Raw genomic sequence first — 26,302 nt, 5'->3', positions numbered from 1 at the left:
CAAAGTAATACCTAAATAGGGACATAGTAGTATACTTAAAGTATGATGTAAAGCAGGAGTTCCCAACTCTGGCCCTCGAGGTCCATTTTCCTGCAGAGTTTAGCTCCAACCCTAATCAAACACACCTGAACAAGCTAATCAAGCTCTTCATCATTACAAGTTACAGGCAGGTGAGTTTGATCAAGGTTGGAGGTAAACTCTGCAGGAAAGTGGACCTCGAGGGCCAGAGTTGAGAACCTCTGATGTAAAGTTTACTTAAAGAAAACTTACGAGTATACTTGCAGTATAAAACTACTAAACTAGTATTAAAAATGCATAAAAAGTATTTAATTAGTAAACTATCAGTATAGCTATAAGTTCACTTTTAGTATACTTGCAGTACAAACTGAAAACATAGATGTAAACTAGTTGTGTACTCAAAGTTTACTACTTATATACTAGAAAGTGGGCCAATTTAGTCCCAAGGCGTATTGAAATAGTACACTTAAAAGTATACTACTAGTACACCGATATTTGTATACTTACTACATAAAGTATACTTAAAAATATATTTGAACCTTACTTATGTATACTTAATCAAGTAAACTTGAAGTATTATTCTTTTTGATAAGGGTTGGGCATTAGGTTACTGTGTTTTTATGGTAGGTTTTACACTGGCTTGGCCCTGCTGCAGCAGAAAGAGGTGACCATGGCCTGCGAGCATGAGGTTGTGTTGTTCCTACAACAAGGCCTGGAAAACATCATGGGTCAATTCTTTGTCCCACATGATCACAAAGAGTATGTAAAAGGATAATTTACATTCACATTTAGTCACTTTTATGGTTTAATCCAGATAAATTTTTTTCATTTCATTTTTCTTTTTGCAGACAAGCAGAGTGGGACACTGGATACTATTGGTCTGTCGTGAATGCTCAGTTTCTACGTGGTTGCCTCAGTTTGGCAGCTTTGCTTTCCAAGAACTCATCCTCTGACCAGGCCATGAGTCCAGAACAAGTCTATCACATGTATGTTACACAGACAAACCCTTTTTAAACACCTGTGAAACAGTTGAGAGTCAAAACAGCTGATAAAAAATATCACAATAATCCACAAGCAATCCACACCACTCCAGTCCATTAATTAATACTATGTGAAGACAAAAGAAACAAATCCATCATTAAGACGATTTTAACTAAAATATGAGTTGATAATCCGTAATTATGCTTCCTCCAGTGAAAGAAGTGGTCTGTTCTGAATCAGGAGAGAAATCTGCAGATCAAGCCCCGTTTACAAGCCAAAACAGTTCTAAACAAAAATGTTTCACTGGAGTGAAGTGTTATTGTGAATTATGGACTATTATGGATTATGGATTTTAGCTGGAGGCAATAGTTTGAAGTTAAACACATCTTGATGGAATTGTATAGAATAGAATTTAGGAAATTTGTCCCCCTGTAATATATGCAGTAATACATTGATGTAGTGTGCATCAGGAGAAGCATTTAAGACATATTTTAAACTCACTATGATTTCATAGTACATTGAACTCTTATCTCAGGATCAAGTATTTCAGTTTGATTCTCCAACATAAAACTCCTTTAATTAACGTCTCTAAATAAAGAAAACAGTTTGTATGTCCGCCAGTCTCTCTTGTATTCCCACAGTGTCTCTGGGCTTGCGGCGCAGGGCATCAGCAGGTGTGTGAATCAGGGTGAGGTGCTTCAGCAGCTGGAGTGGGTCCTGCTGGAAGCTCATTTTGCTCTCCTTCAAGGTCTTATTCAGCAGGAAAGAAATGGCATACAGCCCTGGATAGTGAAGAGATGTCAGGCTCTCACAGCTTTGATACGGCTCTCGTCTATCGGCCCCTGTAGGGAGCTTCTGGACATGCAGGAGAAGGTAGACTGTATGCTCAGGAATCGTAAAATCTTATATTGTATTTGTGGTAAACTAGAAATACAGTTAAGGTCAAAAGTTTACATCCCCCTTTCAGAATCTGAAAAATGTTCATTATTTTATCAAAATAAGAGGGATCATACAAAATGCATATTATTGTTTAGTTAGTACTGATCTGAATAAGAGATTGCACATACAATAGGATTACATATAGATCCGGTTCAAAAATGTACATCCCCTTGATTCTTAAAACTGTGTTGTTACCTGAATGATCCACAGCTGTGTTTTTATTTAGTGATAGTTGTTTATATAGTTAGTTGTTTAAGTCCCTTGTTTGTCCTGAACAGGTAAACTGCCCGCTGTTCTTCAGAAAAATCAGCTCCCACAAATTCTTTAGTGTTTCAGCATTTTTGTGTATTTGAACCCTTTCCAACAATGACTGTATGACTTTGAGATCCATCTTTCCTGGATGAAGATCAGGGTAAATGTAACTTATTTTGTCTTCTGGGAAATATCTTCTGTTGCCTCTAAAGAGCAGTACTAAATAAAAAAAAAGTATGGTATTTTGGCAAAATGAGAAAAATGTACATATCTTAATTCTGTTCAAAAGTTTTCACTCCTTGGCTTTTAATGCATGGGTTTCCTTCTGGAGCTTTTGGACCTTCTTTAATAGTTGCAGGGTAATTTTAATAAATTCAACTATTATTTTCAGTACTACATAAAAATATAAAATACATTTTGCATGATCCCTCTTATTTGGGTAAAATAGTTGACATTTTGCAGATTCTAAAAGGGTGATCTAAACTTTTGACCTTAACTGTTTATGGTAAAGTTAAATGCTACTTCATGCACAATTATAATGGTATAATTTGACTGTATACGATGTCCATTAACAGAAGCAGTCTGCTTGACTGTGTGTAGGTCTGTCAGATGGGAGTGCTGGCGGTGCCCCGCTGCAGTCGTGCTCTGTGTCTGCTGGGATTGGCACAGCTGGCTCAGAGCGATCACGGAGCAGCTGAACATGGTCAGACGGCTCTTACAGATGCCTGCCTCAGTTTCCAGGCCAGCATTGAGTTAGAAGGTTCCCATCAGACCGGAGAACCACCCGAGAAGCTGACCAGTAAGTACTGTCACTAATTCAGCCAAAAATGAAAATGATGTAATTGTTTACTCACTCTCATGTCAGTCTAGACCTGTATTGTTGTCCATACATGCATCCCGACGCTTGTATAGTACTGGGTCGTGGTGGCAGCAGGATAAGTAGGGATGTAATTAATGACAATGAATTTTCATTTTTGGGTGAACTTTCCCTTTAAGAGCAGAAGACACTCTTTGTGCTTTGTCAGGTCTCAGGTCATTCACAGCCTTGTTGAAGTTTTCTGTGTTGCTGATGTGTAGTTCAAGGGACATGGTGTCTAATTTGAAGTGATGATGTTGGTCTTGGAGGTTTAGATGCACCTGTGAACCTTCTTCTGTGAGTGACAGCAGTACCAAGACAGTTTCTAAGCGACTTGTTTGTAACTCATAAGTAAATGCAATGTTAAGTAAATATAATCTTAAAGAAAAGTTCATGACCAGTCTGCTGAGGATAGTTTATGCTGGAATTCATGACAAATGAGGGACTGCAAGATGTTTACACAATTAAGTGTCAGATACTATCTTTTTTGCAGTGTCTATTTACACTAAGTGCAAATAGCCCGTCCTGTTGGCAGAGGCTATTAACAGTAACTCCAGCCACCAATGTGTGGTTTGAACATTACAACAGACGGCTATCAATAGTTGGCTCCAGTGGCGCAGAGGATAAATCGCGTTTCACTCTTTTTGATGCCACCGATGCAGGTTCGAATCCCCCTTCTGACAAACTTTTTTTTCTCACTTTTCAAATCTCATATCTATATTAGAAAAATGAAGGAGAATTGAAAAGTTGAAAATAAAGTATCAGTTAGGGTAGGTGTAGGAAGGGCTTATTGTCCCAATAAGTACCATTTAATAAATTTAAATAAAACTATAATTCACACCCAGTATGTAATTACTGCATACTGTTTTAATTTACTACAACACTGAGGTGCAGATAATTGCGTCTATTTGCAATAAGTATTATAAATATCAGAACATCCTGCTATTTCAATAGTGTAAATACAATCTATAGCTATTTGCACTTAGTGTAAATAGAACCCATTGTTATTTGCACTCAGTGTAAATAGCATCTATCGTTAGGAAAATATGCTATTTTAACATATGCTGGTTAGTTTCGAAGCATGGCTGCTGATTTGAGTTGGTTTAAGCTGGTTATGTGCTGGTCCTAAGCAACTAGTTCCTGCTCAGGACCAGGTTTGGACCAGCACATGACAAGCTTAAACCAACTCAAACCAGCAGCCATGCTTCAAAACATACCTAACCAGCATGCGCTGATTTTATCAACAGGGTTCATAGATGACTCTTTAGACAGTAAATTCTTTAAATCTGAGAGCGTTTTGCATCTAAATTAGAACAGACATGGTGGAAGGATCCTTTAGATGCAGAAAAGGACAAAAAGGTCAAGCATGAAACTTCTGAGCCCAAACCAGCGGTTGAGTCATCTGAAGCTCCTGCAGATGGGAAGAAGCTGGCGAGAGGCAGAGGAGCTCCAGCCAGAGGCGTCGCTACATCCACAGCGAAGACCTCTGCTCCTGTACGAGTCAACAGGACAGCCACAGCAGCCAAACACATGCCTCAAGCTGCTCGGTGAGCACAGCACATGTTATCTCACTGCATCAGCTCCAAAATATCTGACTGCTTTCCTTTTACTCTTTATTGTTCTTAAGAACGACAGGGAAACCATTGCTGTTACATTCACATACAGCACAGCTTCTTGTACCTTTACAACTATTGCTTCTCTTATTCGCGAATGATTGTTACTTCAATATTTCTCTCATCAGAGTGAGAACAGGAGGGCATTTGGTCAGCAAGAGTGATGGAGCTGGAAAGACAGCAGGCAAATCAAGCATTAAAGCTCAAACATCTTCCTGTAAATCTGGGCAGGAGCACAGCCCTCTTCAAGATAAACCAACCTCAGCAGGTTTGCTCCAATCTAGGCTTAACTTTAATGGCTAAAAACATTATGAAGTCATGTTATGGCAATCACTTTTTTTCAGTGGAGGTTGTCAAGCACGACAATGACAGTACAGTCTTAACCGCTCTGAATGAGAAGTCCTATGTGCCTCGGCTTGGCTTAGCCAGAGCTCTGGCACGAACTGCAGACCCGCAGAAACAAGCATGTCATTTTTACCAGGAGGTCATTGACATGTCTCCGGAGGTGAGACTCCCTTAATACAAACTTGATTAGACACCAATTTCACATCATAATAGTGCATTTCACTACTATTTCATGTTTTAGGTGCATGATGCATACATAGAGCTGGCCAATCTGCTGTTGAAGGACAATCCTCTGGCTGCCGTGGACATTTACAGTAGATTCCCACTGAAGCCTGTCTGTGAACAAACCTTTGATGATGCCTTCATAACAGGGGAGATGTTGCATATTCTGATGAAACATGAACTGTATGAACATCCTCAGCTACTGCCCAACCTCATCGCACATGGGAAAGTCATGGGACTCGGTATGTTTCAGAAAATGTCTACAGTCGTGGCCATAAGTTTTGAGAATGACACAAATATTAGTTTTCACAAAGTTAGCTGCTAAACTGCTTTTAGATCTTTGTTTGTTGTTTCTGTGATGTACTGAAATATAATTACAAGCACATCATACATTTCAAAGGCTTTTATTGACAATTACATGACATTTATGCAAAGAGTCAGTATTTGCAGTGTTGGCCCTTCTTTTTCAGGACCTCTGCAATTCGACTGGGCATGCTCTCAATCAACTTCTGGGCCAAATCCTGACTGATAGCAACCCATTCTTTCATAATCACTTCTTGGAGTTTGTCAGAATTAGTGGGTTTTTGTTTGTCTACCCACCTCTTGAGGATTGACCACAAGTTCTCAATGGGACTAAGATCTGGGGAGTTTCCAGGCCATGGACCCAAAATTTCAACATTTTGGTCCCCGAGCCACTTAGTTATCACTTTTGCCTTATGGCACGGTGCTCCATCGTGCTGGAAAATGCATTGTTCTTCACCAAACTGTTGTTGGATTGTTGGAAGAAGTTGCTGTTGGAGGGTGTTTTGGTACCATTCTTTATTCATGGCTGTGTTTTTGGGCAAAATTGTGAGAGAGCCCACTCCCTTGGATGAGAAGCAACCCCACACATGAATGGTCTCAGGATGCTTTACTGTTGGCATGACACAGGACTGATGGTAGCGCTCACCTTTTCTTCTCCGGACAAGCCTTTTTCCAGATGCCCCAAACAATCAGAAAGAGGCTTCATCAGAGAATATGACTTTGCCCCAGTCCTCAGCAGTCCATTCGCCATACTTTTTGCAGAAGATCAATCTGTCCCTGATGTTTTTTTTGGAGAGAAGTGGCTTCTTTGCTGCCCTTCTTGACACCAGGCCATCTTCCAAAAGTCTTGTCCTCACTGTGTGTTCAGATGCGCTCAAACCTGCCTGCTGCCATTCCTGAGTGAGCTCTGCACTGGTGGCACTCCGATCCCGCAGCTGAATCCTCTTTAGGAGATGATCCTGGCTCTTGCTGGACTTTCATGGACGCCCTGAAGCCTTCTTAACAAGAATTGAACCTCTTTCCTTGAAGTTCTTCTATAAATTGTTGATTTAGGTGCAATCTTAGTAGCCACAATATCCTTGCCTGTGAAGCCATTTTAATGCAATGCAATGCAATGCAATGATGGCTGCACGCGTTTCTTTGCAGGTCACCATGGTTAACAATGGAAGAACAATGATTTCAAGCATCACCCTCCTTTTAACATGTCAAGTCTGCCATTCTAACCCAATCAGCCTGACATAATGATCTCCAGCCTTGTGCTCGTCAACATTCTCACCTGAGTTAACAAGACGATTACTGAAATGATCTCAGCAGGTCCTTTAATGACAGCAATGAAATGCAGTGGATTAAGTTAATTTTCATGGCAAAGAAGGACTATGCAATTCATCTGATCACTCTTCATAACATTCTGGAGTATATGCAAATTGCTATTATAAAAACTTAAGCAGCAACTTTTCCAATTTCCAATATTTATGTAATTCTCAACTTTTGGTCACGACTGTATCTATCATTTATGTGTGAGATTTTTATATAATTAACTCTAAGAGAAATCTTTGAAGACTAGGGTTACGGCCTAATAGTCGACTAACCATTAGATGTTGAGAACAGGCTTGGTTGATCAAAATTTTATTAGTTGCTTAGTCGCAGAAAAAAAAAAATCTACAGGAAGTGGCAAAGTCACACAGTTCGTGACAGTTTCTTAACTGGTCTATTGGTCTCTAGGCTGGTCAATGTGGAAATATAGTACATCGGGCAGGACATGCAAATGCTCAACTATCATTAATTGACCTCAAATATGGCTTTTAATTTAAAATATGTAAGTAGTACAACTTTACATGGCCACTCAATGTTAACCTAGAAAAAAGTGTGCTATTGAAGTGTCTGTGCAGAGTTTAAAAGCTCAACAGTAGCGCGCTCACTAAATAACAGATGGAGGTGCTGGTGTGCTCACTTGCTCTTAATATACTCCATCATTTTTGGTAATACAGATAAAAATAAAACACCTTTCAAATCTGTAAAGACTCTTATGTTTGTGTGCTCTCAGAATAACAACGAAACGTTGCACTTTGTAAAATAATGAAAGCGAACAGGATGCGCTTTCTGTGTATTATTATCCGTATGAAACATGCATACAGGTGCATCACTACTGCAGAGTCAGTATCGCTGACTTCATCTGTTAAGACGAAGACAAAGAAAGCACTAGTTTATCAATAAATTATTCAAATGTTAATGCAGTCTCCTTGCTGTTTTTCTCTGACACAATTAATTAATAATGAATAATTATTTCGGAGGCCAGCATATTTTGTCCGCTTGAGCGCTTATTAGGCTATGTAGGCAATTAAAGGCTTATTATTGTGAATTATGTTTTATTAAACGTGCAACTAGTCAACTAATGCTTAAAATGATTGACTACTAGTCAACCAGAAAAATTTTGTCGGGGACAGCCCTATGAAAAACATTAATATTTTTTGCTTCAAACTAAGTGATGTTAGTGCTGAAATTAAAACATTCTGCTTTTGTTAAAAGGATGCCTTGAAAAGTATATTGGAGCTCTTGAAGGGAAGTTCATGACCAGTCTTCTGAGGAGAGTTTACGCTGGAATTCATGACAAATCAGTGGACGATGAGGAGCTGCAAGACTTCTTCAGATTCAAGTGTTGGATATAATCTCTTCAGCGTGGAAATGTCCTTCATATGCCTTTTAAATCCACCATTAAACAGATGTTTTGGTCAAAACCTATTGCAGCATTATCTGGCATATATTTTTAGTCCGTGTGAAAAACGATATGCACCAAGAAAGATGTCAGGTGGGACAACAGAGAATTGACTGGATCATAAGAAATGGGCAATACAGAAAGAGAGTAGAATCTGTGATATGCGCCTGAAAAACATAATTTAAGAGGCAGAGCTAATTGTTACAAATTGATAAAAGACGGCAAAGACAAAATGTATATTTGTCAATAAGATTCTTTTTGTTGTAAAGTAACTTAACCATGGTGTTATAGGGCTTCACACATTGTGCATAAGAAGATCGGCTAATATCTCAAAGAATTATAACAATTGTTTTCTTAAAAAAAACAAAGAAACTCAAGTATAATTGCACATATGAACTTAAGATGTAGCATGTGGCATGTAAACAGATATTCCAAGTTGTTTGGGAATAATAGTAGAGATGTTAAGTCAGACTGTGTTGAGTTTGGTCACAATGAGGACTCGTACAGACTGGTCAAATGAAGAGCAAACACAAAGACCCTGTTTGTCTGGACTCCAGTCGAGACTGGAAATGGGTTGTGTGGATAGAGTGACGTTCTGCAGGAGATTCACAGACCCAGCGACGCCCATGTCAACATCATTTGCATCCTTTTTAGTCCTCTGGGCTGGATACTCGCTGTGACAATAGACCCACAATCATCAATCAAAAACAGCACAGTAGGAATAATAACGAAGTGGTCTTCAGATGTCAACAATATTGTCTCAAAGAAATCACTTACTATTTCCACAGATGCAGATTACCGGCTCCACCGGCTGTCATGAAGATGTCACGGTTTTGAGGCAAATGTCTCACTTGCCAAACTGTAGACTTGTGAGCCTGAAATACAGAAAAGCAAATGCTGAACACTCTCAAAAGAGAATAAAGAGTAACCTTTTTAACAGTAAATGCGTAAAACAAAAATTTAAAGAGCAAAAGCACTATATAGGTATCATAAAAGTGTCCCTGGTGACGCTACAAATTCTTCTAAAGCCTTTGTGTAAACCTTATAGTGTATAATATGGCTTTATAAGAACTAATATAGTGCACAAATCGTATACTTTTGTTTACTTTTATGCTGCTTTTCCATCGTTTTGAAGCTTGAAATCTTCAGTGCTCAAATTATTGTAATTGCATAAGCCACTGGAAGTGTTATTGTCACTCTGCACATAAAAAAAGTATACCCCCTCTGATTAAATACTAAAGATTTTTCTTAATGATCACTAATATAATTCATAGAAGGCAAATTTGAAATGTATTGAACATATTCTTAACAAAAACATAAATATATGCCATTAATATTCGTAAAATAAGTAACTTAGACAATTTTGTTTAAATGAGGCATTGCTCTGACCCTTCTCGGCACTGAGTGTACAAGTTCATGACACATTTTCACATCTGTCCTGTTTAACTCCTAGAGGACGACCTCCCTAAATGCCCTGGTCTTTAATGGGGAGTGTTGCTCAGCTTGTCTCTACAGAATCCCCCACAGCTGCTCAAGAGTGTTAAGATTGGGTGAAATACATGTCCACTGAAGGATTTTCACTATGGGAGAATGAACATCTTCATTATCATGTTGAAAAAATGGGTAGCATCTCCAGTTTTAGTTTTTTGTATTACATCACACAGTGGTGTGTAAATTCATGACAGCATTGATAAAGCACAGCTCCCTCACACCTTCAGCACTCATACATCCCTGTAGAAGAGCTTTACTTCTACTGAACATCACTGTGGGAACCAGGCACTTCTCACTGTACTCCTCCTCTAGCAACACCAGAACATTTTGGATGCTTTTGGATCCGAAATGATTGACTTGGTCTCTTGAGAGCAGAGAATGGATTTCCAGAAGTCGATATTTTGTAAATATGGCCATTGGAAAAAGCTAACGAGTTTAGTGTGCTTTGGCTAATGTAGGAAGGTCTGGTGTAAACAACCATACATTTCACTTGTGCAGGCTGCATCTCACTCTGTCAGATAAAGTGTCATTCTTTTCATAGCTTTTGTCAGCTTTGTCATTGTCCTCTTTTATGCAAAGAAATAAATCTCCTGACAGTTCTCTCTCAAGTGGTTTCACTGTTGCCAACATTAACATTTTTAATTGTCAAGAAATTACTTCTCTTTAACAGTTTTGGTTCAACATACTTACCTGTTGATCAAAACTTGCCGTAACCATACACCAGAATTTTTTATTGTTTTATTTAGTAACTTTCAGAAGGGTGTACTCATTTTTGCAACACAACATTTTATCACTTTGATAAGAAATTTGTATTTTCCTGAATCATTTTAACATTCTTCTTCGGTAACTGATCAAGCAGACTTGCTGGAATATTGTATCTCTAAAGAACCCTAACGTCTTCTAAAGAGTAACTGCTGAATTTGTTAAGTTTCAGAGGTGGCATTTATGCTGTGCTTTCCCATTCATTACTGATAGCATGCTGTTTAAGCTGAGCTGAGTCCTGCATACCTTTTCAGACACTGAAGCGAAGCCGTTGGTGGGGTGCTGGGTCCTCATGTCAAACACGTGAAACTTGCCTTCTAAAGATGTTGCCACTAGTTTGTTCATGTTTATGTCTTTTCTGTCAAATTCAACAGAGCACACCTGCCAAAGAAAAAACACACACACACACACACACACACACACACACACACACACACACACACAAAAGTTTTCACCCGTTACACTACATCTACTCAAAACTGGATTGCTCCCACTATAATGAAACAGCGCTCTTCACCAGACGCCCCCGCTGCGTCGTGACACACCTTCACTTAGTGGAAACCCTGATTCTATTCCTGATGTGCTGCTCAGCCACTTTACAATCTCTGGCTATCTGAAATTTAAATCTTATCTGATGGTTACATCAAAGCCAGTTTGTTACATTTATGGTCTTCCAATTTAAATCATCTGTATTTTTAACCATATTTATACACAGCCAATGGTCAAATGCATTTCAGATGAGAGTGAATGATTAAATTACATAGACCATAGGGGTGGGCGATATGACCTAAAATTAATATCACGGTATTTTTCATCTTTTGAACGGTGCCGGTATAATATCACGGTATTACTTTTTTTGGTACATTTTCGGAGGAGTAGCCTGTCCTGTCCATTTAGTATGTGAATAAAGTTAATATTTTCATAATATAATAAGTATATGGTAGGTATCCTTATCAAAAAGAGACATGGGAGAGTATTATGCATTCTCAACATATTTATTTTGCAAAAAACCTAAAGATCTTACTTAACAGTGTACAACAAAACAAAAAAATATTTTTTATTGAAATTTAATTTCTGCAATATTTACAACCTTTAAATAACTGGGGGAAATCAACCCATGGCAACAGTTTAAAAGTAGACCAATTCTGTGGGGAAAAACGCAGACTTGGCAACCCTGCATCCAACAAGAGCTGCTGGAGTTAATGTCTTTGCACACATGAGTACGAAATTTTCGTCCGACATTTTTGCACGTTAAAAAAAATACAGGTTATGTTAATAGAGTTTACACACTGCCTCTGAAACTTTCGTCTGTCATAAAAAAATTTGGATCGTGTTTGATTTTCTGCATTTTCACATCCATAATAAGCATTTTGATAAGGATGGCGAATATGAGAAAACTAAAAAAAAAAAAAAAACGCATACGAAAATCGGACTCAGTGTACAATGACCTTTAGATTTGAATGATCACGGGTCGAAAGTAAAGAGAGATGACAAAAATAGACTGGAGGATTTGTTGCAATCTTGTACTCACTGACAAATATCTATTATAAGACGTGCTGCTCCCTTTACAAAACCGAAAGTAAAAGTTAACAGGCCGGTCGCGTTCGCCTCGCGCCTGCTCAATTTGTGATCCGCTGTGTAAATCCTTTTGCCGGCCGACCGGGAAAAGTCCCGGTCGTCCCGATTGCCACTCCGCCCCTGGTATAGGCTACAGGCCCGACCTTTCACGATGTTTCACCAGTCGTTTAATGGCCACTCCCCTTTTACCACCTGCAAAGCTGATACGAATATGTTTTACTTTTTTATTTACAACAAGATATATAGTATAAGGACAGGTATTCAGACCACAACTGAACGTTTGAAGAAAATTTAATGTTTTAAATATACCGGTATTGACGGTATTAGAAAATCCATGTCGTGGCGCAATCTCACACCGGTGATGACTATGACACCGGTGTACCGCCCACCCCTAATAGACCAGATGTTATTTTGATGTTGCTGTAGTTGAAGTGTACTCGAGCACACAGCTGATGTGTCTGTGGTTAGTGAACACTCAATGTCTACACAGGCAGATAGACAGCACTCATTAAAGGCTGGGATGTATTTAATTATGCATACTGAAATAGATTCGAAAAAAGCTACATGCAGAAATCAAAGTTGTAACGGGGTGTAATGATGAACTTTGAGCAATCAAAATCGAGTAAAAAGTTGGGTGAGATGTTAAATGTTGGAGGGGGGTTATATGAGTATCTCTGAGAGGAACTGAACGTCTTCAGAAAAGTTTAAGTCTATATAATGCATATTAAAGCAGTGTTTAATGTAGTGCTTTGTTTACAGCGATAAACAAGGAAATGCTGTATCACTGCTGTTCCATAAGCGCCACCTGCTGTCAGAGAACAAATTTGCATCTCATCCCGGCCATCTGCTGATTTTGTTTCACGCAGATCACTTTTATGTGAGAAAGCATAATTGCAGAAAGATAAAGTCAGAGCATTCAGATTTTCATTCAGTCTGGATCATGACTACAATGCAGTGGTTTCTTCTAATTTCAAATGGAAAGAGCACCATTTGGGATTTGGGATCTATTTTAAATTGCAGTTTAATTTTTCTATTTTGATATCCACCTTTTCATCCAATGTAGAATGTGGACGATTTTGAAGAAGAAAACAAGATTTTTGACATACCCTAATTTTGACCCAGAATGCACAGACTATGCGTGCGACAAGACAAGCATTTGAGGTTAAAAAGTATAAAAAAAAATTGTCAAATTTTTCAAATCGTTTGCTAGTTAAGACCTTTCAGCTGGGATCGTTTAGAGCCCTTTGAAGCTGCATTTAAACTGCACATTTTTGGAAGTTCAAACTTGGGGGCACCATTGAAGTCCACTATATGGAGAAAAATCCTGAAATGTTTTCATCAAAAAACAATTTCTTTACAACTGAATTACGAAAGACAAACATCTAGGATGACAAGGGGGTGAGTACATTATCTGTACATTTTTGTTCTGAAAGTGAACTAATCCTTTAAGAGTTCCAATATTTCAATTTCACAAAGAGCAGCATTTTGTCTGAAAAATAATCAAAGGACACCTTTTAATTTATAATCTGTCTTGAATCTTGTGTAAAAAAAAAAAAAACGTTAGAAAATTGTACCGTGAGATCAGTATCGTCAACTGTATCACATCGTGAGCTGAGTGAATCATTACATCTCTAATAAAAAAAATAAAAAAAAACACATCCAAGTTAAATATGTCTTGCACACTTACTCCATTTTTGATGTTTGTCTCCCATCGTAAAGCCATATTTCTGAGATCAAACAACTTGATGTCACCATTGTCATATCCAGCACACACACAGCGGTCCTGGTCATTGAAAGCGTGACCTGAAGATAAAAACATGCTTGTTAATTCTAACTTTAGAAACAAAGACACAGATTTTGTTTGAAATTACATTCTTGGATTTCCCTTGAAATATATAAAGGCCTTAAACATCTGTCCATAACTTTTGGTACTCTAGTGGTTAATAAACAGAACTGTATGGACATCGTCTCTGTCCACGTCTATGACGAATCACACAGATACTGCGCTACTCTGCAGTGGTTACCAAAACTAAAATGATCAGAATATAAAAACATATTACAGGTTTATCGTAGTGATTCAGGATAAGCAAAAAACACAGCTTGGAAAATGGACTCATGATTTACTCACTTTTTGTATACATTTTGTAAATTATGATTAAAAAAAAAAATACATTCTTATTTTCATATTTGCTGTGTCAGTGTCATTGATTGAACGAATACAGCACTTGACCTGTTTACATAACGGCTCTTGAATGGACTATAATGGACTATTTCAGACTATAAAGGAAAGAATGGTTTAGAACTACGATAACCTGGGGTTAAGCGCAGTGTGTAAAGCCCCCATGATATTTTCAGGTTTTTTATGACCATGACAACTCAGAATGAGAGTAAACTATCAAAACCTTTATTCCTAAGTTTTATTGGGACACCTACAATATGAGTCACAAAAACACCCACCAAAAGCAACGGTCCAGCAGTCTCTCTTGGTTTCTCCCTCCATGGGCTCCATGTTCACCACAGGCGTTTCTTTCTGTCTGGAGTCCCACACCTTGACTGTGCCTGTTAATAAAACCACTCATGATTATTAAAAGAGTAGTTCACTTCCAGAACAAAAATGTGCAGATAATGTACTCACCACCCCCTTGTCATCCAAGATGTTCATGTCTTTCTTTAGTCGTAAGGAAATTATGTTATGTTTTTAAATGCAGCTTCAAAGGGCTCTAAACGATCCCAGCCGATGAAGAAGGGTCTTATCTAGTGAAACCATCGGTTATTTTCAAAACAAATTGGCAATTTATATACTTTTTAACCTCAAATGCTTGTCTTGTCTCGTCTCTATGATGCGCATGCATAGTCTGTGTAATCTGGGTCAATGCAGTTAAGTATGTTGAAAAACTCATCTCGTTTTCGTCTTCAACATTAAAATCGTCCTACAACACTGTTTTTCCTTTTTTTGTAAAGGGCGTTTGATCTTCTTTGCATCAACACTGTGTCAGTACTTCTGCAGCGATGTAAGATGATTTAAGTTGGGGAAGAAAACGAGACAAGAGTTTTTTAACATACCCTAACTTTCTTGATCACACAGTGCATCACTCATGCACATCGCAGAGACGAGACAAGACGAGCATTTTAGGTTCAAAATAATATAAATAACCAATTTGTTTAGAAAATAACTGATCGTTTTGCTAGATAAGACCCTTCTTCCTCGGCTGGGTTCGTTTAGAGTCCTTTGAGGCTTTGTTTAAACTGCATTTTGGAAGTTCACCATACATGAGGGCACCAAACATATCCATTGTATCGAGAGAAAAATCCTGAAATGTTTTCTTCAAAAAACATATTTTCTTTACGACTCAAGAAAGAAAGACATGAACATCTTGGATGACAAGGGGGTGAGTATTACCTGTACATTTTTGTTCTGAAAGCAAACTAATCCTTTAAATGACATTATTAGAGGAGAACAAACAAGACTTAAACTGAGCTGGATGATGACATTACTGTCTGCTTACAAATGGAGTAAATTTGTTTCATAATAGCTATCATCTGTTTTAGTGTCAATTCCTATAAAATTAAAGCACATTGTCTATGTATGCCAGATCAAAAGCATTCCTGTTTTCAAAAGTGATTTGTCTAGTCACCATCTCTGCTCCCAGTGACGATCTCAGGGGCCCCGTCACCAATGCCCAGTCCCCCCACTCCATCAATGCTGTTTATGATCTCCTTGTGTGCTTTCACTGAGTACACCGGGCACTCCGGCACCTCCAGATTCCTGCAAAACAAGGTTTCTATCTCAGTTCACCGCCTCAGCTTGAAATATGGACCAAAACCACAAAACGACCAAACGTTATCCTACCAAACATTAAGACTGCCGTCAAAGTCTCCCGTGGCCAGATGCCTCTGCTGGAGAGATGTGGCTCCAAATGTCCCGCATTTGATCGGCTTGGCTTTTTCTATCTGGAATACGGCACAAAAAAAGGCATGTTCATAAAACATATATTTATAAAGCACAACATCACACCGCAGAAATGAATTAACAAATATGGAAGTAGTTTCACATCATTTGTAATTTGAGATTCACAATAAAGACCATATGAACATTACAACATTAATAAAAAAACAAGGACAACTCTGTTCTTTACGCTGAAAACCACAAAGTCAGCAAAGGTAGAATTTACTAGTTACTAGCAATGTTTATTATTTGCATGAAATTTTATATTATTTGTCTATAAATGGGTTCTTCATAACTACGTTATACTACACTGCCACTAAAAAAAAGGTCATACACACTAATATTTAGTTGGACCGCCTTTAGCTTTGATTACGGCACGCATTTGCTGTGGCATTGTTTCGATAAGCAATGTCACGATTTATTTCCATCCAGTGTTACATTAATTTTTCACCAAGATCTTGCATTGATGATGGCAGAGTCTGAGCCTTCTCCAGTACATGCCAAAGATTCTCAATGGGGTTAAGGTCTGGACTACATTAGGCTTGCCACGATAGACGGTGTTGACGGTGTTACCGGTTTTAAGACGCAACACCGGTGACATCACTTTTCCACCGTGACACCGTCTCCACTTTTTTTTTTTTTTTTTAAGTATTCGTTTTTTTTTTTATTAAATATTTATTTGAATCGAATGGAAAATATCATTCTAAATAATTTACTTAAGACGAGAGCATGCAATATAATTAAAAACTGAACATAGCTACAATGCGTCATATTTCATTTATCACGTGAGGAGTTCGCGCTTACATATAATAAACAGCGTAAAAGTTAAGCATGTTTGGCCGAGCCCGGGGCACTCCCCCTGCCCAGGGAGAGGGATGCTGAAAACAAGAGATGATGAAGGTAAGACTGCTTGGCTATTTAAAGGGATTCTCTTGTAGTGCTTGGATAGGGAGTGTGATTGCTGATGGTGAATTGGCCGTGTTAATTATCTGTGCGAGCTCCTCCCGAAATTTGATAATAAAACATCACAACGAGAGGAGTCGAATTTACAGAAAGAGAATGGCGGACGATTTAGTGTCCAAAAGCACCTGTTTGGCAATATTTTGAGTTCAAAGTTTTTTTTTTTTTTGTAGTTTCGTTGTCGTCCATTCAAACAATTGATGCCGAATTGCCAATTCCCGCAAAACTGAAAGTGAAAGTATAATACGCACGTGTTTATAAGCTATTTAAAAGCAGAAAAAAGAGGAAACCCCCACCCCCACGGTGATACCGGTATTACCGGTGTTGTCACGTGCCGATTAACCGGTGGGGGGTGGGGTGGGGGGGGGGGGTTCTCTTACTAGAGGGAACGAGTACTGCGTAAGAAGTATCTTACGCTAGGGGAAAATCCTTTTCTGCGAGATATTGAAGCCAAAAATTATCCTTAATTTTGAAATAATGTAAAGCGCGTTGCAGCAGCATACAGACATAGGCGAAACAGCTTGCGCGCCTATTGGCTGCTCTGCGGCAACTGCAGCAGCCTATTAGAGCGAGGCCTGACGCGACGCCAGATCCAATGGGGGCATTTCGCGCCCTTTGCGTCGCTTCGCGCCCTTTTCGTAGCTTCCCGCCTAAAAGGGCGTGGTCTAGACCTATAAATATCGCTCATAGGCAGCTATTATCTGATTTTTCATCCTTCAAGCGAAGCACACGCATCGCTGGAGCCGGATAAGAAGCCGCCGTTTGACTGCAAGCATCTCAGCGGGACGAGCCACTGAAGCTGCTGGCCACGCCGCCTTCCGTGCCTTCCTGCTGCGCTTTCCGGCGCCTATATCCTTTATAATCTACAGTGTGTGTCGCCGCTGCGATACACACTGTTTCTCTAAAAAGAGCAAAGCGTCTTTTTAAAGATGCCTTCATACGGCTCGTGCAGATGCCAATGGTGACTCTGAGGACTTGCCTTGCCTTCTTCACTGAGACTGCTCCCCCGCCCGCCGCGGTGTAGCGCCGTAAAAAGCGCCGTGCCCAGCGGGCCCCGGACACTTCCCCCAGCCGACAAAGCTCGCCGGTTCGCCCGCCTGCTTCATCGACCTCGTCAGCCTCTGTGCCGGACGTAAAGCGGCCGCTGTCTGCCACCGCTTCCATCGACGCCGCTGACGAGGGGGGCCATGAAGGAGGAAGAGGATTTCCGTTTCCCGCCAAAGCGGGAACGCGCATGCTGCTCAGAAGAGGCGATAGCAGCCCACTTATGTCTGCCCTCCGCTGGACGGCGTGCTAAGTCGGCCCTCCCCTTTAAAGCTTGCCGTCAGACGTCAAACCTACTTCGCCGCGCTTTCGCCGCCGCCTAGCCGCGTCAGCGCTGCGTAACATGGTCTCTCACCGTTGCTGAGAGGCACCCGTGGTTAACGCTTTCTGACGTTTTTCTCGTCTGGCCGCCGCCCCGCCAGACGCGGCCCGCGGCCCAGGATTGAGTTGAAACCTGAGCCTCCGAAATCGTCCTAGCACAACTGGGAAAACGACGGTGTACGAGTCCCGCTGTTGCCGGACCCCCACCAAAGTTATTCGCTCGTCCAGTTCCAGGAAATGTGACTGTTCCAGTGTTTTCTGCAGCCAACAAACCGGCTCCGTCGCCCGTTTGCCTGCACACAAAAGTCGTTCCCACGGCTACACAGATAAACCCCCAATAAAGTGTATTGTCTGGTGTCCCGGCCACGGCCGATGGTGTTTCATGTGTCGTAAGAATGCCCACTAACCAGTGCTCATCTCTAACGTTACACACAAGCACAGCGCACATAAAATCGACACAGATCGATTGCGCTTCACAACCGGCCACGGCCGATGGTGTTTCACGTGTAAGAATGCCCACTGCAGTGCTCATCTCTACACACAAGCACAGCGCACTTAAAATCGACACAGATCGATTGCGCTTCACAACCGGCCACGGCCGACGGTGTTTCACGTGTAAGAATGCCCACTGCAGTGCTCATCTCTACACACAAGCACAGCGCACATAAAATCGACACAGATCGATTGCGCTTCACAACCGGCCACGGCCGATGGTGTTTCACGTGTAAGAATGCCCACTGCAGTGCTCATCTCTACACACAAGCACAGCGCACTTAAAATCGACACAGATCGATTGCGCTTCACAACCGGCCACGGCCGATGGTGTTTCACGTGTAAGAATGCCCACTGCAGTGCTCATCTCTACACACAAGCACAGCGCACATAAAATCGACTCAGATCGATTGCGCTTCACACGTGGTAAATATGCCCGCTTCACAGTGGCCACAGACACCACATTATGCACGTCAAACGGTTTCTGTGAAAACGAAACCAAAAGTGCATTCGCTCTACGCAGGCGAACGTTGTTTGGAGTGTGTTAAATGTGCCCGCTGCCCCACAGCCACATCCACACACAGACATAATAGTTCCCGCTATCAGCGTGCCCCATGCCTCAAATATCACGAGCACGTTTTGCATGAAATCAGCGTGCATTCGCTCCATGAAAGCGAACGATGTTTGGAGTGTGTTAAATGTGACTGTTCCAGTGTTTGCTGCAGCCAACAAGCCGGTTCTGTCGCCCGCTTGCCTGCACACAAAGGTTGTTTTCACGGCTACCCAGATAAACCCCCAATAGAGTGTATTTTCTGGAGTCCCGGCCACGGCCGATGGTGTTTCACGTGTAGTCAAAAATGCCCACTCCTCCAGTGCTCATTTCTACACACAAGCACAACCTGTCATACAGACCCTGCGAACATAAAATCGGCTCAGATCGATTGCGCTTCACATGTGGTAAACGTGTCCACTTAACAGTGCCCACAGACATCACATTATGCACGTCAAAAGGTTTCTGTACAAACGAAACTAACGTGTATGCAGGCGAACGGTGTTTGCAGTGTGTTAAATGTGCCTGTTGCCACACAACCACATACACACACAGACATAATAGTTCCCGCTATCAGCGTGCCCCACGCCCCGAATGTCACGAGCACGTCTCTGGTGCCACAGCATACCGAAACCACTCCGTTAATGAAAGAACGGAGCGCGCTTCGTATTCAGCCTCTAGCTATTCATGCAAACGCATTGGAAAAGCTTCCAGGGGTCTCGAAATGGGTGCTGGACATTATAAAAGGAGGCTATTCGCTACAGTTTCACCGACGCCCGCGCCGCTATACAGCGCGCGTCGAGACCACAATGCAGACAGAAGCAGCACACCTGCTTCGAGCCGAAGTGGCGAAACTATTGAGCAAAGGGGTCATAGAGCCCCTTTCTCAAGCTCAAAGCGAAGGGGGGCTGTACAGCAGATATTTCCTGGTACCGAAAAAAGACGGGGGTCACAGACCCATATTAGATCTAAGGCAACTGAACAAAGCGTTGGTGAAGCGTCGGTTCAGGATGCTCACGACCAGAAAAATCCTCGCGCAAGTTCGCCAAGGAGACTGGTTCGTGTCAGTGGATCTGAAAGACGCGTATTTTCAAATACAGATAGCGTCACGTCACAGGCGATTTTTGAGACTCGCCTTCGAGGGCCAGGCATATCAGTACACAGTCCTGCCGTTCGGTTTGTCCCAGGCACCCCGTACATTACGAAGTGCATGGACTCAGCGCTCGTTCCTCTCAGACTGAAAGGCGTGCGCATACTGAACTATTTGGACGATTGGCTGATTCTAGCGCAGTCTCGCTCAGTGCTTGTACAGCATACGACCATGTTACTCGATCACCTCGAGAATTTGGGTCTCAGAGTCAATTGGGCGAAGAGCTCACTGTCCCCCAGTCAGAAAACTTCCTTCCTGGGCACAGAATTGGACTCGCTGTCAATGATAGCGCGGCTGTCACCACAGCGCGCAGCAGACATTCAGCGCACAGCGGGCTCGTTCCGCTGCGGCGCGTCTGTCCCGCTCAAAAAAAAAAAAAAAAAAAAATTTTCAGAAAATGCTGGGTCTTATGGCCTCAGCGTCATCAGTTCTGCAGCTGGGTCTGCTATGTATGCGCCCACTGCAGTTCTGGCTGAAAGCGCGCGTCCCGCGTCAAGCGTGGGCGCCCGGTCGGCTTCGTATCACGGTCAATCAGTAATGTGTCACAGCCCTGAATCCGTGGAGAGCAATCGACTGGTACCAGTTAGGTGTAAGCCTGGGGACTTCCTCGAGAATAAAAGTGGTGTCTACGGACGCGTCCACCTCGGGATGGGGGGCTCTGCTCGAGGGCAGACCGTCTTTTGGCCAGTGGTCAGAACGGGAAAAGCTCCTGCATATCAACTGCCTCGAAATGTTGGCAGTACAGAACGCGCTGATGCGCTTCTGTCCCCAAATAAAAGGAAACCATGTATTAGTCCGCTCGGACAACATGTCAGTGGTTTCCTATATAAATCGCCAGGGCGGTCTCAGGTCCAAAAACCTATACAGACTTGCAGAACGCCTCCTGGTATGGGCTCAGCGCAACCTGCGCTCGCTGAAAGCAGCGCATGTGCCGGGGCTTCTAAACATAGGGCCAGACAGACTGTCCAGGAACAATGTTCCAGCAGGCGAATGGTCTCTACACCCACAGACAGTACAACTACTGTGGAAGAAATTCGGCAGAGCGGAAGTAGACCTGTTTGCGTCTCCGAACAACGCTCACTGTCTGGAATTTTACTCAAAAAGCAGAGACGCGCTGGCCCACGAATGGCCCCGCCGTCATCTCTATGCTTTTCCCCCCGTCTCTCTCCTACCTCAGGTGATAGAGAGGGTCAGCGAAAAAGGATGTTCAATACTGCTGATAACGCCGTTTTGGGAAAACCAGCCCTGGTTCCCAGCGCTGATGCAGCTGACGAGCACTGTCCCGTGGCCGATACCAGTGAGGAGAGTCCTTCTCTCTCAGGCCAGCGGCTCGATTTGGCATCCTCACCCAGAGCTGTGGTCCCATGTCTGGGCCACCAGCGAATATATGATGAACTCCCTAAAGGACTATTAAACACGATCACGCAGGCTAGAGCCCCGTCTACGAGACGGCTCTATTCCTCAAAATGGTCAGTGTTTTCGGGCTGGTGCGCAGCTCGCGGCTCGTCACCCACTAACTGTGGTGTGATGGAGGTGCTTTCCTTTCTACAAGAGCTGCTGGACAAGGGCAGAACCCCGTCCACGCTCAAAGTCTATGTGGCGGCCATAACAGCGTTCTCGAGCACAACGCTAGGTCAGTCAATAGGAAGGAACGATTTAGTTATTCGCTTCCTGAAGGGAGCTAGAAGACTAAATCCCCCCAGACCTCCCACAGTCCCCGTATGGGACCTTTCTGTGGTACTAGAGGCCATGAAAGGTGAACCATTCGAGCCTCTGCAGACTATTGATTTGAAATACCTGTCTCTTAAGACCGTGTTTCTGCTGGCTCTCGCTTCAGTGAAGCGCATAGGGGATTTGCACGCACTCTCTGTGAGCGCGACGTGCATGGAATTTGGACCTAATGACTCTAAAGTCATACTCAAACACAAACATGGTTACGTTCCAAAATCACTCAACACACCGTTTAGGGCACAGGTCATCGCGCTGTCAGCCCTACCGGTCAATGATGAGGAAACGGACGCGAGCCTCCTATGCCCAGTCAGGGCATTACGAGCTTACGTGTCTCGCTCGTCTGCTTTTAGACAGACAGAGCAGCTTTTTGTTTCGTTTTACGGGCGTCCCAAGGGACTGGCCGCGTCGAAACAGAGCTTATCCAGATGGATAGTTCATGCTATTGCGTTGGCATATGCTTCCAAGGGCATGCAGTGCCCGCTAGGTGTCAGAGCACATTCCACGAGGGGCGTGGCCTCATCGTGGGCGTGGTCGAGTGGGATTGCCTTGCAAGATATTTGTAAGGCGGCGGGCTGGGCCTCTCCGTCTACATTTATAAGGTTTTACAACCTGGAGGTTCCCGCCTTACAGGCCAGATTGCTGTCAGTCTAGATGTTCAGTGTTGTCTGACCTGATGTTATCAGCTCGGAATGCTGCGTCTACTGAGCACAGCTCTAGGGTCGACAGTGAAAGTGATAGCACAAGATGTGTCTGAGCAAACTGTGTGAAGACCCTTATTCTTACGTCAGCTCAGGCCGTAACCCCGCCCTGTATGTACGTTTACTTAGCGTCTGAGTGACGCTGCACTATGTGGAAGAGTGCGGCGTTGCCCCTCCCTCTTCCCCGGACTCCCTGTGAGTTCTATAGGTGATTATGAACTGTATGAACCCCGGGCTTTCGCCCTTGGGTCTTTGGTGTCAGATCTCAGCATGCACGGCGTTTTACACTGGGTCCCCTAGCGTAAGATACTTCTTACGCAGTACTCGTTCCCTCTAGTAAGAGAACGTACTCGGTTACTAACGTAACCTCGGTTCTCTCTAGAGAGGGAACGAGTACTGCGTATCTTGCCGTGCATGCGCACGCTCTGGTTGCTTTGATGATGAAAAACCAGATAATAGCTGCCTATGAGCGATATTTATAGGTCTAGACCACGCCCTTTTAGGCGGGAAGCTACGAAAAGGGCGCGAAGCGACGCAAAGGGCGCGAAATGCCCCCATTGGATCTGGCGTCGCGTCAGGCCTCGCTCTAATAGGCTGCTGCAGTTGCCGCAGAGCAGCCAATAGGCGCGCAAGCTGTTTCGCCTATGTCTGTATGCTGCTGCAACGCGCTTTACATTATTTCAAAATTAAGGATAATTTTTGGCTTCAATATCTCGCAGAAAAGGATTTTCCCCTAGCGTAAGATACTTCTTACGCAGTACTCGTTCCCTCTCTAGAGAGAACCGAGGTTACGTTAGTAACCGAGTACGATTTCCTCATCGTCACAACCCTAGACTACATGTGTGAAAATGATTGTCTCATGCTCCCTGAACCACTCTTTCACAATTTGAGCCCGATGAATCCTGGCATTGTCATCTTGGAATATACCCGTGCCATCAGGGAAGAAAAAACCCATTGATGGAATAACCTGGTCATTCAGTATATTCAGGTAGTCAGCTGACCTCATTCTTCGAGCACATACTGTTGCTGAACCTAGACATGACCAACTGCAGCAACCCAAGATCATAGCACTTAGTTGAAGGATAACTGTTGCCAAAATGCAACCTGGGCTGTTTTTGTACTGTAAACGAGACAAACTTATACCTTAAAGCATAATTACAACAAACGAGCCGTATGACGCATTGTAGCTATGTTCAGTTTTTAATTATATTGCATGCTCTCGTCTTAAGTAAATTATTTAGAATGATATTTTCCATTCGATTCAAATAAATATTTAATAAAAAAAACGAATACTTAAAAAAAAAAAATGGAGACGGTGTCACGGTGGAAAAGTGATGTCACCGGTGTTGCGTCTTAAAACCGGTAACACCGTCAACACCGTCTATCGTGGCAAGCCTAGCCCCTAGTTCTCCCATCTACCGGTCATTGACCACAAAACGAAATCACGGTCAATCTCAAAAACGGCTCGTTTGTCGTAATTATGCTTTTAGGTATATGTTTGTCTCGCTTACAGAAAAAAAACAGCCCAGGTTGCATTTTGGCAATAGTTATCCTTTAAATCCAGGTGGTGACTTTTTTTTTTTGGCCAGGCAGTGTATTTCAAAAGGTGTTTATTATTTATTACCCTGGACCACAAAACCGGATTAGTTCACTTCCAGAACAAAAAATGTGCAGATCATGTACTCACCCCCTTGTCATCCAAGATATTCATGTCTTTCTTTCTTCAGTCGTAAAGAAATTATGTTTTTTGAGGAAAACATTTCAGGAATCCTTTATATTTAATGGACATCTATGGTGCCCCCAAGTTTGAACTTCCAAAATGCAGCTTCAAAGGGCTCTAAATGATCCCAGCCCAGGAAGAAGGGTCTTATCAAGCGAAACGATTGGTTATTTTCAAAACAAATTGACAATTTATATACTTTTTAACCTCAAATGCTCGTCTTGTCTCGCCTTTGTGATGCGCAGTCTGTGTGATCCGGGTCAATAAACTTAGGGTGTGTTGAAAAACTCTTGTTTTTGTCTTCAACTTCAAAATCATCCTACAACACAGTTTTACCTCTTTTTTTGTAAAGGGCATTGGATCTTCTTTGTATGATCACTTTGTAAACACTGGTACGTTGGTACTTCTGCAGCGTTGTAGGACGATTTTGAAGTTGGAGAAGAAACGAGAATCGCAGAGACGGGACAAGACGAGCTTTTGAGATTAAAAAGTAAATAAATTGACAATTTGTTTTAATAATAATCGATCGTTTTGCTAGATAAGACCCTTCTTTCCTCGGCTGGGATCATTTAGAGCCCTTTGGAGCTGCATTTAAACTGCATTTTGGAAGTTCAAACTCAGGGGCACCATAGATATCCATTATATAGAGAGAAATCCTGAAATGTTTTCCTCAAAAAACATAATTTCTTTACGACTGAAGAAAGACAGACGTGAACATCTTGGATGACAAGGGGGTGAGTACAATTATGTTCTGAAAGTGAACTAATCCTTTAAGTAGCATTACTAAGAACCTTATATGGAGATTTTCTCAATATTAAGATTTTTTGCACCCTCAGATTGTATCTTAGCCAAATATAGTCCAATCATAAGAAACCATACATCAATGGAAAACTTATTTATTCAGCTTTCAGATGATGTAAGTTATAGATCTGTATTTCCAAAGACTGACCATTATCACATTATAGGCTCGTATTTACAAACCGTTTCGCGGTTGCCATGACAACCAGGTGTAACAAGTTTTGTGGAAAAACTGCCTTTGCTAATAAAGGCTAAATCCGGCTAAATAATAGAACTACTAATAAATAATCAAACCTCTTTGACCAGCTGCAGCTCCCCTTGTTGGATCTCATAGATCTGCAAGACTCCTGTTCCTCTGGCGAAGTTTCCCATACAAACAAACTTGGCGCTGCAGGGAATCCATCTGCTGTCAAACACCGTGTAGTTCAGACTCTTCTGGATGTGCGCGATGATTTGTGGCTTCTCGAGCGCTGATGACATTATGCTTTAACGTTCAATTGAAAAGCAAAGTCCTGTCAGTTTAAGCAGAGCTCAGAATATTTCAGTAGTGTTGCTCGTCCAGTGCAGTGCGCTCGTGTGTTTCCTACTGCGATAAGGACCCTCCCACAACACATAGCTGGCCTACCCCTAGCCTGACCAAAATCGACGGCAAATCTATATCATGCAGATAGACTATAATAATAGTTCATTTAATATTTTTGAACATTATTATTTAATTTAAAATCATTTTGCTACATAACATGGAAACATGTGATTCGTTTAATGCGTAGTAGCATTAGGCACCGGTTGGGCAGCAATAAGGTCCTTTCTGTAGCATGG

At 42.0% G+C, this 26,302-nt stretch overlaps 1 protein-coding gene across 1 annotated transcript; it reads right to left on the bottom strand.

Annotated features, from left to right (window-relative positions):
- Positions 1-8,477: 8,477 nt before the first annotated feature.
- On the bottom strand, positions 8,478-26,054 carry dnaaf10 (dynein axonemal assembly factor 10). The gene is made up of 8 exons (XM_073834297.1): positions 25,778-26,054; positions 15,924-16,024; positions 15,709-15,839; positions 14,531-14,632; positions 13,761-13,876; positions 10,742-10,876; positions 9,020-9,117; positions 8,478-8,916 (listed from the first exon to the last, which is right to left on the bottom strand). The coding sequence occupies exons 1-8, from the start codon at positions 25,961-25,963 to the stop codon at positions 8,709-8,711; spliced, it is 1,077 nt and encodes a 358-aa protein (XP_073690398.1). The 5' UTR covers positions 25,964-26,054; the 3' UTR covers positions 8,478-8,708.
- Positions 26,055-26,302: the final 248 nt, after the last annotated feature.

The sequence above is a fragment of the Garra rufa genome, chromosome 2, assembly GCF_049309525.1.
Source record: "Garra rufa chromosome 2, GarRuf1.0, whole genome shotgun sequence".
Classification (NCBI taxonomy): Eukaryota; Metazoa; Chordata; class Actinopteri; order Cypriniformes; family Cyprinidae; genus Garra; species Garra rufa.
This window is presented reverse-complemented; position numbering and strand designations above follow the sequence as displayed.

Excerpts from the sequence above, each read along its gene's own strand:
- dnaaf10 (XM_073834297.1), bottom strand. The coding sequence starts at position 25,963 with ATGTCATCAGCGCTCGAGAAGCCACAAATCATCGCGCACATCCAGAAG. Across the intron at positions 16,025-25,777 it reads AGCTGCAGCTGGTCAAAGAG|ATAGAAAAAGCCAAGCCGAT; the intron begins GTTTGATTATTT and ends GCCGTATTCCAG. Across the intron at positions 15,840-15,923 it reads GACGGCAGTCTTAATGTTTG|GAATCTGGAGGTGCCGGAGT; the intron begins GTAGGATAACGT and ends CTTGTTTTGCAG.